Source organism: Argopecten irradians, chromosome 2 (assembly GCF_041381155.1).
Source record: "Argopecten irradians isolate NY chromosome 2, Ai_NY, whole genome shotgun sequence".
Lineage (NCBI taxonomy): Eukaryota > Metazoa > Mollusca > Bivalvia > Pectinida > Pectinidae > Argopecten > Argopecten irradians.
Window position 1 is genome coordinate 42,553,906 of NC_091135.1, and position 13,668 is coordinate 42,567,573.

General features: G+C 32.3%; 2 protein-coding genes and 1 long non-coding RNA gene across 6 annotated transcripts in view; 2 read left to right on the forward strand and 1 right to left on the reverse strand.

Annotated features, from left to right (window-relative positions):
• The window catches only part of LOC138315565 (proline-rich transmembrane protein 1-like), a 23,506-nt gene extending 18,108 nt beyond the window's left edge, over positions 1-5,398 (forward strand). For 2 of the 4 annotated variants that reach the window (XM_069256676.1, XM_069256675.1), the window contains 5 exons: positions 435-508; positions 1,716-1,767; positions 2,388-2,500; positions 3,002-3,106; positions 3,948-5,398. In XM_069256676.1, coding sequence (XP_069112777.1) covers positions 435-508; positions 1,716-1,767; positions 2,388-2,500; positions 3,002-3,106; positions 3,948-4,085 — 482 coding nt within the window. In that variant the 3' untranslated portion in view covers positions 4,086-5,398. The remainder of the gene's footprint in view (positions 1-434; positions 509-1,715; positions 1,768-2,387; positions 2,501-3,001; positions 3,107-3,947) is intronic. The other 2 variants (XM_069256677.1, XM_069256679.1) reach the window with 2 other exon arrangements.
• On the reverse strand, positions 5,367-10,715 carry LOC138315569 (uncharacterized). The gene is made up of 3 exons (XR_011207510.1): positions 10,524-10,715; positions 6,160-6,313; positions 5,367-5,504 (listed from the first exon to the last, which is right to left on the reverse strand). It is a non-coding gene; the product is annotated as an uncharacterized lncRNA (long non-coding RNA).
• On the forward strand, positions 9,316-13,582 carry LOC138315566 (proline-rich transmembrane protein 1-like). Its single transcript, XM_069256680.1, has 6 exons — positions 9,316-9,469; positions 11,711-11,764; positions 12,002-12,049; positions 12,281-12,351; positions 12,952-13,050; positions 13,273-13,582. Exons 1-6 carry the CDS (start codon positions 9,457-9,459, stop codon positions 13,423-13,425), a joined length of 438 nt encoding a protein of 145 aa, XP_069112781.1. The 5' UTR covers positions 9,316-9,456; the 3' UTR covers positions 13,426-13,582.
• The last annotated feature ends 86 nt before the right edge of the window (positions 13,583-13,668 follow it).

Below are 13,668 nucleotides of genomic sequence, written 5' to 3' on the forward strand. Positions count from 1 at the left end.
CTAATATCCCCCACTCGCATTTTAACACACAAAAAATCTACTGCATGGTTGTGACAATTGTGATGAAGAAAAAAATACATATTTATTGCAATGCATATCAGAATATATATCTGAAACTAAAAGATTTTTTTAGATTTTTCTACTATGATAGGTTGGTGAGATACACTAATAATAATATTCATTTATAATGTAATGTTAAATGTTAAAATATTTTGTTGATAATTGTACTATACCGGATTTGTTTGGAGATGGCTAATATAGGCTTTGCCTGTTGCCAAATCCATTTGAATATTTTTTTGCAATAAAATTTGTTGAAATAAAAAATGAAGGATTTTCTTGCTTAGAATGACTCACAAGATTTGATTATACCAGTCATTAACGCCTTTTTGGCTTTATTTTAACAAAAAGTAACTTTCGTTGCGGTACTATTTCAGCACCAGTAGGTGATCCGCCCTTGTATTCCTCAGTTGTTCAGCATGATGATGCCAAATCGCCAACATATACTGGTAGGTAATGGACGTTTAGCTGTTTTTATTGTTCATATTGTCTTTTTCTGCTTTTGAATACTCCAAGGGTACTATCACAGTCATTATGTCCACCCCTGGAATATGTTATATCAACATTGAAGGCTTCAGAAGACACAAGTTTGATCCTCTGATGTACATCAAAAAATCAAATAACGGTCCTCTGTGGTTAACTGTCTGTTATTGAAGTTGGGCATCGCTCTCTCTGGAATCATTTAACGACGTCTCTGCTGACCTGTGATTGGTCAGTTTTTTTCTCTCTAGAACTGCCTTCAGATTTACTCTTAAATAGACCAGGGGTGGATAAAATGTCAATGATAGTAACCCCTGGATCAAGTAAATGTGTAGCAATCAAAGTATCTTCAAGTACATGTAATTTTGCATGCATATTGATATAGGCCATGGGCAAGGAGGGTCCCACATGCACCCCCCCAAACCTTCGAACCAATATATTTCTAAACCCTTATGACCCACACATCTTAAATCAAAATGTTAACTTTGCATGAGTTGTAATGAACTTCTGGTTATGACGTCATCAAGATGGCTTCCACCTCGAATTTCAATAAAAAGTGAAAAATAGTCATAAAATTGACATTTTTCAACAGCAGTAGACAAAATGATCTCAATAGAACAACAAATACATATTAGGACACAAACAATTTCAAACATGAAAATAGATTATTTTACGAAATTTTACACCAGGAAAGTGTAGTGTCAGCGGTTTGGAGTTCGAAAAATAACAATTATATGCCCAGTATACGCACCCGTTGAACCAAATGATGGTATAACAATAATTCTCTTTTGCATCTCTATATATTTTATTGTTTTACTGATTAATAAGACGTCAAATAACTGATTATGAATAATAGTTTGTTGTTTGGAAACATTTTTGCTGCGTCAAGCCAGATATTAAAAATTTGCTGAAAAATTACCATTTTTTGATTTCCTGCGTATAAATCATATGTGTCCTAGCCCATGGCATAATATCATCATTGAATATGTAGCAAAAATATAAACGCATAGCAGACGAAAACTCCACTTAAACAGGTGAACTTGTGGTCTTCAGCACGATATATCCTTGTCGGTATAACATATTTAATAAGTAAAAAATCTTGAGGGAATTTTTATTGAAAAAAAACCCCAAAAAATTGCATAGAATTATGTGTAATATTTTTATAGGTCAAGTACAGCCAAGTACAGCGAGTAACTTCTGTTGGTGACGTGAACCCAAAACTGGTCCCAGGTAAATATTGGATAACGAGTTTCGACTGTAGTAGATAACGAAAAAAGGAATAGTAATCGATGGAGCTCGTTATTTATTCTTTTCGGAAGAAATCTAAATTTTTTCATCATTTAAGAACTAGTACTTTTATTTATGATAAATTACCAGTGAGCCTGTTTTGCGTTGTTGTCTCTTTTTAAAGATATTTACTTGTTTTGTTATTTGAAAGATGCTCAACCGCCGACAGAGCATAAATGATATTCATCATTTGAGCAATAATTGGTGTTTAATCGTGTATACATATGTCTAATTAACAAAAAAAAAATAATGTAAAATAATTTATTTTGCCTTTTTTTCCATACACAATCAGTACTTCATTCCATATAGGATGTAGTGCTGCAGTATTTGTTCGGGATGCAATTAATTTTTTTTTTAATATTTTAACTAAAACTAGAAACTCAGACTTTTTGATGGTGGTAATGGTGTAAAGTAAGTAAATTTTGTAACTGAAGAAAAATACTAAAACGTCCGCTCCTTTTTTAATAGTAAAAAAATACTATTTGTCATCGGTGGAGCATTTTTAATATAACATATATATAATTATTATCTTGTAAATGTAATGTGATGTATTGTTTTTGTAGGTGTAACATACAACTGCACTAGGGCAGATCCAGTAGACAGTAAACAAGAAACAGTAAATCTGATCACACAACAGCAACCACAGCCTCTTTCTTATCCACCCCAGCCTCAACCCGTAAGCTATTGAACAATACTATACGGGGGTCTAGAGATCCCAAACCGACGTAGTTAAAGAACGATTTATCGTCGATTAGTCCAACCTCCGGTAATTATGACGTCATCAAATCCACGTCATAAAATGATGTCACAATCATTGGCTAGTTACTAACGCTGCATCATTGAATACCCAAGAGTCACATACGATAGAGCGGTTTTGCTCGTGGATTTCCGACGACGATTTATACACAGTAGCTAAATCTGATTTACTTGATACTTAACCAAGTTTTTAAGAACGTTTACTGACGTTCATGATGTTAAAACTATGTGACCATCCATATGACTTAAAAATCACTTCAGTATTGAAATATAGATATATTCTTAAGTAACATAATTTATATGCTACAATACTGATATACTGAAGCAAAATACCACCCAGTTGTCTTATTGATCTCTACATTAATCAAGTTAATCACCATGACAACGATTGCTAATCTTTGTGTCCTGCTAACTGTTTTAGGTTCCGCAAAACCAACAACCTTCGACTTGGATGGCTTTATCGATATGCGGATGCCTTTGCTGTATTTGGCCCCTTGGGATAATTAACATCATATTGTCTTCACGGGTAAATACGTTAATTGTATTTCATAGAGCTGAAATGTTATTCATATTATAACCAATGAATATGCCGGAATGTTTACCTTAACCAGTAAAAGTCATTTGCCTGACACTTTGCCAGTTTACTTCACAACTGCAGGTATGCTTTGTAAACTGTTATGACATTTGTAATACAATGGCTGACATACTACTAGTATGCCTGAAGTGCCAGTGTCAGGCAACCATTTTACAAGTAGTAGTGGTTTGATGGCCACTGTCGGCCATCATACAAGTGAACTGTTATAACAAAGCTACCTACAATTATTATTTTACTAACATCCAAAAAAGTGGCAACTACAATATAAACTACTTTGTATATACCATGTATTCTGAAAACCAACTGATTTTCGCGCCGACTAAATTTCGCATTGAATGTAAAGGTAGAATATTACGTTATTATTTTGGTATTCTCAACAGCCTCATACTTCGATATTAATGTAAAGGTTTTTATTGATTTTACTTGTTTTTATGAAATATAAAATATAATATGCCAGTTTTAAATAATCGTGTTTTCATGTCCAGCGATTAATTATCACGATTTCTCTTCCCTCGATTAATGCGTAAAATTCAATCGCACCCAAAAATAAGTCAGTATTTACAGTATTTTATATATAACCAGAAACTTCAAAATATCTTATTGCAAGGAGATTTTATATAATCTTTTTATGTAATTACGACGGTATCTTCGATTTACAGGGGCTGTTATCACTCTCGTGACATCGATCGCATTTAGTTTAATTTCTAATATGTCTTTTGTTACTTGTTTCACATATCAGAAATATTACTCCATATTATTTTTTTCCATTTAGGTTGCGTCTTACAACAAGAGAGGCGATATCAAATCCGCAAAGGACTTTTCATGTGTGACCCTCATATTGAACATCATCAATGTTATTGGGGGACTGGCATTTTTTCTATATTTTCTTCATTCAAATGATTATGTCTAAGATAAAAGGAGATAAGACCATTGTTGTGTTTGAACATTATCTTAAAAACAGAATAATGAACGTAACATGAATACTGTAGTATTTTAGTATGGGTCAAAGAAGTAATATCAACAGTAGTAATTTTATCTTAGTGCGTTTCGCACAGGGAAATTTGTGCTAAAATACGATGGCGTTAATTAATTGTCTGTAGTTTGTTTATTCATCAGTTATTGCTAGCGGACCAATTTATCACTGCACTTAAATACAAATACATGTACATTTTAGTTAAAGATTGATTTTGCTCATGTTTCATCGTGTACATATGTGTCTAATTAACACAAACATACATATGAAATAATTCATTTTGCTTTTGGTACATGCGCAATCAGTACTTCAATGCATAAAGAGTATAGTGACATGGATTTTTTTATCTTGAAGTGAAATAAGAAGCTCAAACATTTCAATGATGGTAATGGTGTGATGTAAGTAACTTTTGTAACTGAGGAAAAATACTTATTCGTCTGCTCCTATTTTTGATAGAGAGAAAAATACCATTGGTCAGCGGTGGAGCATCTTTATAACATGAACTAGACATGTTTCTGTTGTCATATCTTATAAACATCATATAACAGTACCTTATCACTGTGAACAACTTTATTTTACAAAATGACGAAATTCCTAGTGAGAAGTGACAAAACTCCTATGGTTTATTTGGTTTTGATGACATTTGTATTTTTAAGTGAATTTCATATATTTGTATTTTATTGAAATTTGTTATTGTATTTTATTACATTAGGAAATATAAATGACCATGTCACTCCATTCTAACACGCTATCCAGTCAAGATTTGCTCTTCATTGTATATCAGCATGGTATTTCTTTATAGTATATTAAAATCTTATACATTCTTTGAATGTTTAGTTATTTGATTAGTTCAAACAAACATATCTGATATTGTATGATATGAAATGTTGATTGTGTTGAATTGTTTTTTTATTGTTTGCTAGAGAATAATGAATACTCAATCGAAATTTTGGTTATCGATAGTTTATACATAAATCTTTAACATAATTGGATTAAAAAATAAAAACAAGACCTTTTTCTATTGATTCCTTTTCCATGAACAGCGATGTTCCAAATACTTATGATACATGTATAATTACAAAACACTGACGAAAGTTTCAGATGGTTCTAGCCGAACAACAACATAGGCAGAGCAATCAGTAAATGAATGTTTCATTTCTTAAGCTATATTTTTTTGTAAATACATATAAATGTATACAATGTACATAACCATTATTGTTTTTACTGACAATTAAAAACATTGTTTTGTACATGTTGCATATATTATCATTTTTATATGTTATTCTATCTTTAGTATTACTAGTGATTCATTATGACTTGATGGCGTTTTAAAGTCTCTTATGTCGCTGATGAAAACTGAAAAGAATGAAAAGTGGATTGAAAATAACTTATTTCTTTATACATTTTACGTATTACTGAGTTTTTTTTCCCAAATGTGATAGACCAAGGACCGTAAGGATAAGTATACACAGTAAACAGTACATGTGTTAAAGGCCCACTACCTTTCCGAAATGGCTTTAATTGTTAAAATTGGAATGTAAAAAGAGATTGATAATTTTATAGAATTGCAAAAGTTATTAGCTTATCGTTAATACTACACTTAATTAAAATAGATTAAACATTATTTTCATAACGCTGACCGTCTTATGTTTCCCGCCGTCGTCCTAATTAGCACTCGTTAGTTGACATCCACTACGCAAAACGGTAAAATAGCGAAATGAATCTTAGATTACTCAGAGAATTTTGCATTGGTTTGATGTTGCAAATCCTTCTTCGATTACCGATATACATTTTGTTATGTTAAGATTTTTGTTTCGGAAAGGTAGTGGACTTTAATGATTGGTATAAGACAGAGTTCGAAGATATATTCTTATTATGAATTCTTAATGCAATTTACCAAGTTTTCAAATTCAAATTGTACATGGATGAGTACTAGTATCCGAAAAGGTTTACAATAGTATTTACAAATTGTAAATGGCGGATTTTCCGGCGAAAATTATATTAAACTTACCTTTCACGTCATAAGTTGATTCCTGTTGTGATGTAAACATATGTAAGGTCATCTGGCCGACATCCTCGATACTCCAGCGGTTGCTGCTACTGTCGTCATATCCATCCCATGGACTAAATCATAGCAACAGGAATGTTCAGGAATGATAAATCAGCTGAAACAGGAAGTCTAGTCCTATGATGTACATCAAAAGACTTACACAACGGTACACTGTGGGTTATTATGGATTAGATATTGTTGAGAGTAGCCTTCTACATAATTTACAAAGAATGACTTTATTGGCCTATAATTGGCCTGTTTCTCTCTCTCTCCTGAAATGCCTTAATTTTATAATAATCCAGCGATGGATTTTACGACAATGATAGTAACCCTTGGATTATTGTTAGGCGTCAGGTGAATTAAAATAAACTTTTCAGTTAATGGAAAATTGGAAACTTACCGAAAACTGTTCTCTTGTCCTTAAGAACATGGTAGTAAATAGATATAAATTTATACAGATATATTAGTTTAGTTTATACAGAGGTATTAGTTTATACAGAGATATTAGTTTATACAGAGATGAAAGTTTATACAGAGATATTAGTTTATACAGAGGTATTAGTTATTACATAGATATGTTTATACAGAGATATTAGTTTATACAGAAATATTAGTTTATACAGAGGTATTAGTTTATACAGAGATATTAGTTTATACAGAGATATTAGTTTAGTTTATACAGAGATATTAGTTTATACAGAGATATTAGTTTATACAGAGGTATTAGTTATTACATAGATATGTTTATACAGAGATATTAGTTTATACAGAGATATTATTAGTTTATACAGAGGTATTAGTTTATACAGAGATATTAGTTTATACAGAGGTATTAGTTTATACAGAGATATTAGTTTATACAGAGATATTAGTTTATACAGAGATATTAGTTTATACAGAGGTATTAGTTTATAGAGAGATATTAGTTTATACAGAGGTATTAGTTTAGTTTATACAGAGGTATTAGTTTATACGGAGATATTAGTTTATACAGAGATATTAGTTTATACAGAGATGATATTAATTACATAGATATGTTTATACAAAGATATTAGTTTATGCAGAGATGTAAATTTATACAGAGATGTAAATTTGTACAGAGATGTAAGTTTATACGGAGATGTAAGTTTATACAGAGATATTAGTTTTTCTTCATAAAAACATCCCAACATTTATCATACTTAGTGTAATTGTTTCGGCTATGACCATATCCAGTGGTATATGTTATAACAAAACATTTACGAATTAATTGGACTATAAAATTGAGCATGTTTTATATATCCTTCTAGGACTCATTTACAATATATTTGAAACTGCCAACACAAAATCGATCAAATAAAGTGTAAAAAGGAATAGATGAGAATGCAAAAGAACCATCCTATGAAAGAAATTAATTTTTGCCAATATCAGTTAACTTTGAATCAAATATGCACTCTTTATCAGATACAACATACGTATAATATGAGTGTTGAAGTTCACGTACACAATACACGTTCATGGGCGTATTACGGGGCGCCGATTGGGACTTTATCTTTTTGTAATCAAAATCACAAAATAAATCAATTTTGTGTACACAAAATTGAATTCTGTCACAACAAAATCATTTCCGTCTTACAAAATTATCTTTCAGCACACAAAATTCATTTTTGTCTCCACAAAATTCATTTCTGTCATGGCAAAATTCATTTTTGTGGACAAAATCGAGTTTTATTTGACAAAAGTGAAAATTGAACACAAAATTCAATTTCTTTCTACACAAAATTCATTTTTGAGGACGAAAGCGAGTTTTGTTAGACAAAAGTGAAAATTGAACAGTTTAGTTTTGTGTCACAAAAGTTAATTTTGTCACTGAATCCAAAGAGGGATATATGCAAATGAACTGTTCCATCACGATTTTGTGACGTGGCCTCTCATTGGATATAGTGACCGTTGGTATGGCACGCGTACACGGCGTTGCATTATGTATTTCATAATGGATAGGGTGCAAGAGCTTTTGGAGAAAGCACCTGTGTTTGTATCATCCTTGTCATTCTTGAGGATGTTTAATATACTTACTTTAATTAGCAGATTATGTCACGACTTCTTGTGAAAGGCGCATGCTCTGGAATATCATTTATAAGGCCTAGTAGAAAGGGAGGAAGGTTACGATATCAAGTACAGACCGATTACGTACAATAGTCTTTCAAGGAAATGCACATGAATTGTCATTGAATTGTCATAAGCGTAATGATTACGTACCTATTCAACAAATATTCGTTCATCATCACAACTTTCACGTCCGGTTACCCTTCGCCAAAGATTGAGCGAACTGTAAGCGTTTCAACCAATCGGTTAGCAGCTTTGGACTCATTTGCATACTTAACTAACGAAAATGAATTCTGTCTAGATGAAATTGAATTTCGTCGAGACGAAAATGAATTCTGTCCACAAAAATGAAATTTGTCATAACAAACATGATTTTTGTCCACTGAAAGATAATTTTGTTTAACAGAATTTATTTTTGATTTTTGTCATAACGCAAATTAAGTTATTATAAAAAAAATATTTTTTGTGAGACGAAAGTGATTTTGTTACAACAGAATTCAATTTTGTGTAACGAAATTGAATTTCGTCTACAAAATTGAATTTCGTCATGACTTTTGTCCACTTAAAGATTGTTTGTATAACAAAATATATTTTTGTAATATGTTATAAATTTTGTTAATCTGGACTCATTTTTGTTGAACAAAATGCAATTTTGTGTACACAAGATTGGATTTCGTGTACAAAATCACAAGTGTCCCATTTGGCGCCCTGTACATATTACGTCATTGATTTCCGTGTAACCATCGTTGTTGTTGTTAACCGAGTTCTGTAGCTATGCAACTTCGCTAGTCAAGAGTAGGATATTCTCCCTCAGGTAGCCATGAAACAATTCAGAATCCATTAAAAATAAAAATGTCACATAGTTTCAGTTGCCTTGCTATACATACGAGTAGATATTTTTTGTTTCTTTGATAGGAAGAGGGGACATTTTGAATAGTGACAAGTAAAATAAATGTCCATGCAAGTGTCCATTAACCACGATAGAACACACCTCACTCTATGTAAAAACAGGATGACCCCTCTTAACTTTAGCCTTCCTGTTCTGTATATCCCTGTCTACTTATTGTCGCCATGGAGCTTTGACTCAACATAGGGTTATAAAGCTGAATTAAACCAGGAACTATTGTCAAGCGGACAGCATAGACAATCAGATTTATTCAACCTTTGATAAACATGGATAAACATGGTAAGTTATATTTTCTTCATTTTGACCATTTTCCAGGAAATATAAAGTATATGAGAGTTTGCATATAGGAAACCCTCAATTGCCTTTATCTGGTCTAAATATGAAATCGGTTATATTGAAAAGCATAGATCTATTGTTGGTTATATATTTGATTACTGACCTCATTTTTATAATGTATTGATCTTACTAAATTTGACAGCATTTATTGGTTGATTCACTCCAATTAAACATTGTTTTTATTTTATCAGTAATATTACATGTATGTGTACCAATCCATTTCGTCTATATACATACGTCTCTTGTGTCAGTAATACTGTTTCGTAAGCTTACACAATTAGTATTACTGAAGAGAGAACACTATATGCATGCTAGACATACTCATATTTTTAAATCTAAAACAAAATTAATGGTTAAATGGTTTTAACTTACAAAAGTTGAGGTAATTTTTTTGTAAGAACTGTAGATTAAGAAGACATCACCTTTCAAATTCATTGAATTAATCTTAAATACCAGAAGAAATTCATTCTGATCTTTCGAAATATAACTTTACGTTTTCCCGAGTTTATCCATTCAAGATATCGAAAAAATTCAAAATTCTAATAATAATAATACTGGGACCAATCCGTGAAGTAATAATACTGGGACCAATCCGTGAAGTAATCTTTTTACAGGGTCGATTTACCTTTTTACGACAATATAAAATTTCAAATTAAGATGTAACCTATTTTGTGTGCGTGTTTTCTTCAGATAAACTATGCGGCGGACCGAGTAGATAATAGAAAAGCAGCGATATATTCATATGCATCTATATTTTATATGGGCTTTTGTTAAATTTATGACAGATATCCTTTGTTCGTTTTATGTCTTAATAAGGAAGAAGATCGCCTCGAAAAATTGACAACATTTTATACAAACTGTCGGAATTACTTCCTTGAACAATATCAATTTTCTGGTATACCAGGAAATGTTATTGATTAAATGCATTTTTTTTAATTATAAGAGTTCACATATAATGACAAATCAAAATATTAATTTAGAAAATATTGCACTTTACCTTTGAATACCATGTTTATGTTCTCTCCTTATGTTTGCATTTTAAGTTTCCAACCTAGCGTAATATGCATACTTATTTAAATATAACAAAGAAACCTTTTGGTCGAGAAAGAAAGTGTAGGTTTCGGGAGCTGACAATCCTGTCAAAATTCGCCATACTCCGGAAACGACTTCACGCCTGATGTGAACTGAAGATCACGCACACAAGTAATAGCTTCCTGTTTATGACTTCATAGTTTAGATGACAAAGAGAGGTTACTCACTGACCTAAACCATAGCATCCCTAGAAGTGACTGTCATTGTCGTTATATACACTACATATCCCTATAATAACAATGTATAATCATATTTTTATTGCTATTCAGTTTACTCTTTTACTTCAGTGCGACATTAAACGTACCGACATTTCATCATTAAATTATAAATCCAAAAAGAATGATAGTCAAACCCGTATAAACTCACGAAATATCAAATAGGAACTGGCAATAAATGTACATTATGTACATTTGTATTTGGTTTAGAATATGTACTAAATTGCATAGATGACCATTGAAAATACTGTAGTCACCGAAGTGCGTACCTTCTGAAAGAGCTACTTATCCAAATAGAGATCATGAGAGTATATAATGTATTACACTGTTATCATTATTTATTCATTTTTTTTTACTTAATCTTATTTTTTGATTGGCCAATTGTTTTTGTCATACCACTATTTTAAAAAATGGCGCGAAAACTTGACGTTATATCGGGGCCGCGGTGGCCGAGTGGTTAAGATGTACCGACATATTACCACATGCCCTCCACCTCTGGGTCGTAGAGTTCGAATCCCATGTGGGACAGTTGCCAGGTACTGACCGCTGGTCGGTGGTTTAAATGACCCTTGCTGTTAATAGGACGTTAAACTAATCAAACAAACTGACGTTATCGTGACTTCACAATAGAAACATTGACGTTCCGTATTGATTCGTCGTCGATTAACCACGTTATTAGCCAACAGTACGTTGCGAGGTATAGTGTAGTTTAGACACTGTGGTTTCCGAAAACGTATTCTATTTGATCAAATAGTTAATTATACGCATTGAAGTCAATACTTTTTTTGTAATTTCATTGCGGTTTCATACCCCGGTGAAATTAAACATAGTGACACCAATGCTTACATAAGTTATGTTTATTGTGTATTACCAACAGGAGCACCACCGCCGTCGTACGACCAGACGTTCCCGACTGAAAAGCAACCCTATGGTAAGTTATCTTACTTAGTATCTGGGCAGATGTGTCAATTAAGATTTTCACGAGTTAACTGTTACTTTATTTTATTTTATTTTTATTTCCAAACATTGATAATTTCATAACATACTATATGACCTCAACTGAATGTAAAAGAGTAATTTCTCGGGAATACGAATGTAGATTTAAATTTTATGGAAACTATATGATAAATAGTTTGCCAAAATTTCACGTGTATGGGATTTATTTCAGGGTACGATCAACCCCCCAATTCAGGCCAGCCTGTCCCGCAACAACCAGGTACGTTGATATGAAGATCACAACACTATACCACTTCTGGAGAAGACTATCAGTATTTTGTAACAGGGCTATTAATGTGATTGGCACAATATTTGAATTTAGTGTTGATGCATTCATATCTAATTTCTTTACTCTTTTTCGATTTTTGCTTTAAGAAACCTATACATCAATCCAAACAATAATTGAAATAATGCAGAAGATGTGTCAGTTTTTCCCTTCAATATTATTCAGCACTCCAATATGGGACTCCAGCAGTTACCGCAGTCGTTGTAAGTCAACCTGGCAACGTCCCAATCATCCCGGTAAGTGTAAATAGAGGTGTTCAGAAACCAAACCGGCAAAGGAAACTTCATTTGATCTTACGAATGGAAAATGTTTCCAAAGTTAGTGAAATTCACTATTTATATGCAGATTCAAATCCGAACTATTTTGTCATCATATCGACTACCTGACTCGGTGATCTCAGTACCTAGACATAAATAGACATCATAGCGGCACAATAATTCGGGTTTGCTTTCAAACACGGCTATAAGCATCTTTCTTGACTTTATTCGGGATAATGACTAGTTTAAGTGATACTTCATTTTATAACGATAAGTATCATAATAGTCGTGAATGCACGATTAATTCAAAGGATTTCCTTAACCATTAATTTAACGTTCAACCCTACATCCACTAGAACGCTGAGATTTAATATAAAAAATACTATAAAACATTACGAGACTTTAAATGTGTTTATGTTTTAAAGTGACGCAGGATAAGCTGTAATTTGGTCAGAATTAGGACAGAAATTCAAAATATTTGTAGCTCATTATCACTTTTTCGTTTCGTAGTCCCGCAAAGGTTTATTTTATAACTTAAGACACCTTATCATACATGTATGTACTTTTCCGTTGTTGCAGGCACAACCATACCCACAATCATACATGGCCGTCTCTGTCGTTGGTTGTTTATGCTGTATCTGGCCTATTGGTATCTGTGCTATGATAGCTTCATGGAACGTGAGTATAGTGAAAAGACAAATAATCGTGTTTATCTATCTTTTACCCATCTAGTTTTACGTCAATGTTGTTATAAGTTGTTCTAAATTGGTTATAGCTCAAATAAACCCACTTTTTAATATCAAGTCATTATTTAAGAAAAAATTATTTGTTTATTAAGAAACAAAATCAGAATATTTTGCTAACTGTGATCCAGAAGACCGGACCATTGTATGTTTTCAGGTTCAAAGTGCCATTGCCCGCGGTGATATTACGTCTGCACAAAGCTCATCAAAGACAGCGAAGATCATCAATATAATCAATTTTGGAATGGGTTGCTTGCTTATTCTGACAGCTATTATCGTTACTTCAAGCCTAAGAAGTTATACATATTAAATAAAATGTTTTTATAATTCTATGCAATGCTTTCCAATAAGGCAATGCTGTTCGCCCAGCACATAAACTTGTACTAACGTTGAAGAAACTTCCTACTCTAGTGGATATTTTGTTTTTCTCTTGGAAAGATAAGAGATCTTTTTGTTGCACAACGAAATATGTCTTTGTAGTTTTTTCTCGTTTTTCTCGTAAGAAGAAGTGTCGGAGAAAAGTGTGTTGTTCAAGGCCTTTACATTTAGGATT

Excerpts from the sequence above, each read along its gene's own strand:
- LOC138315566 (XM_069256680.1), top strand. Across the intron at positions 11,765-12,001 it reads GACTGAAAAGCAACCCTATG|GGTACGATCAACCCCCCAAT; the intron begins GTAAGTTATCTT and ends GATTTATTTCAG. Across the intron at positions 13,051-13,272 it reads CTATGATAGCTTCATGGAAC|GTTCAAAGTGCCATTGCCCG; the intron begins GTGAGTATAGTG and ends GTATGTTTTCAG.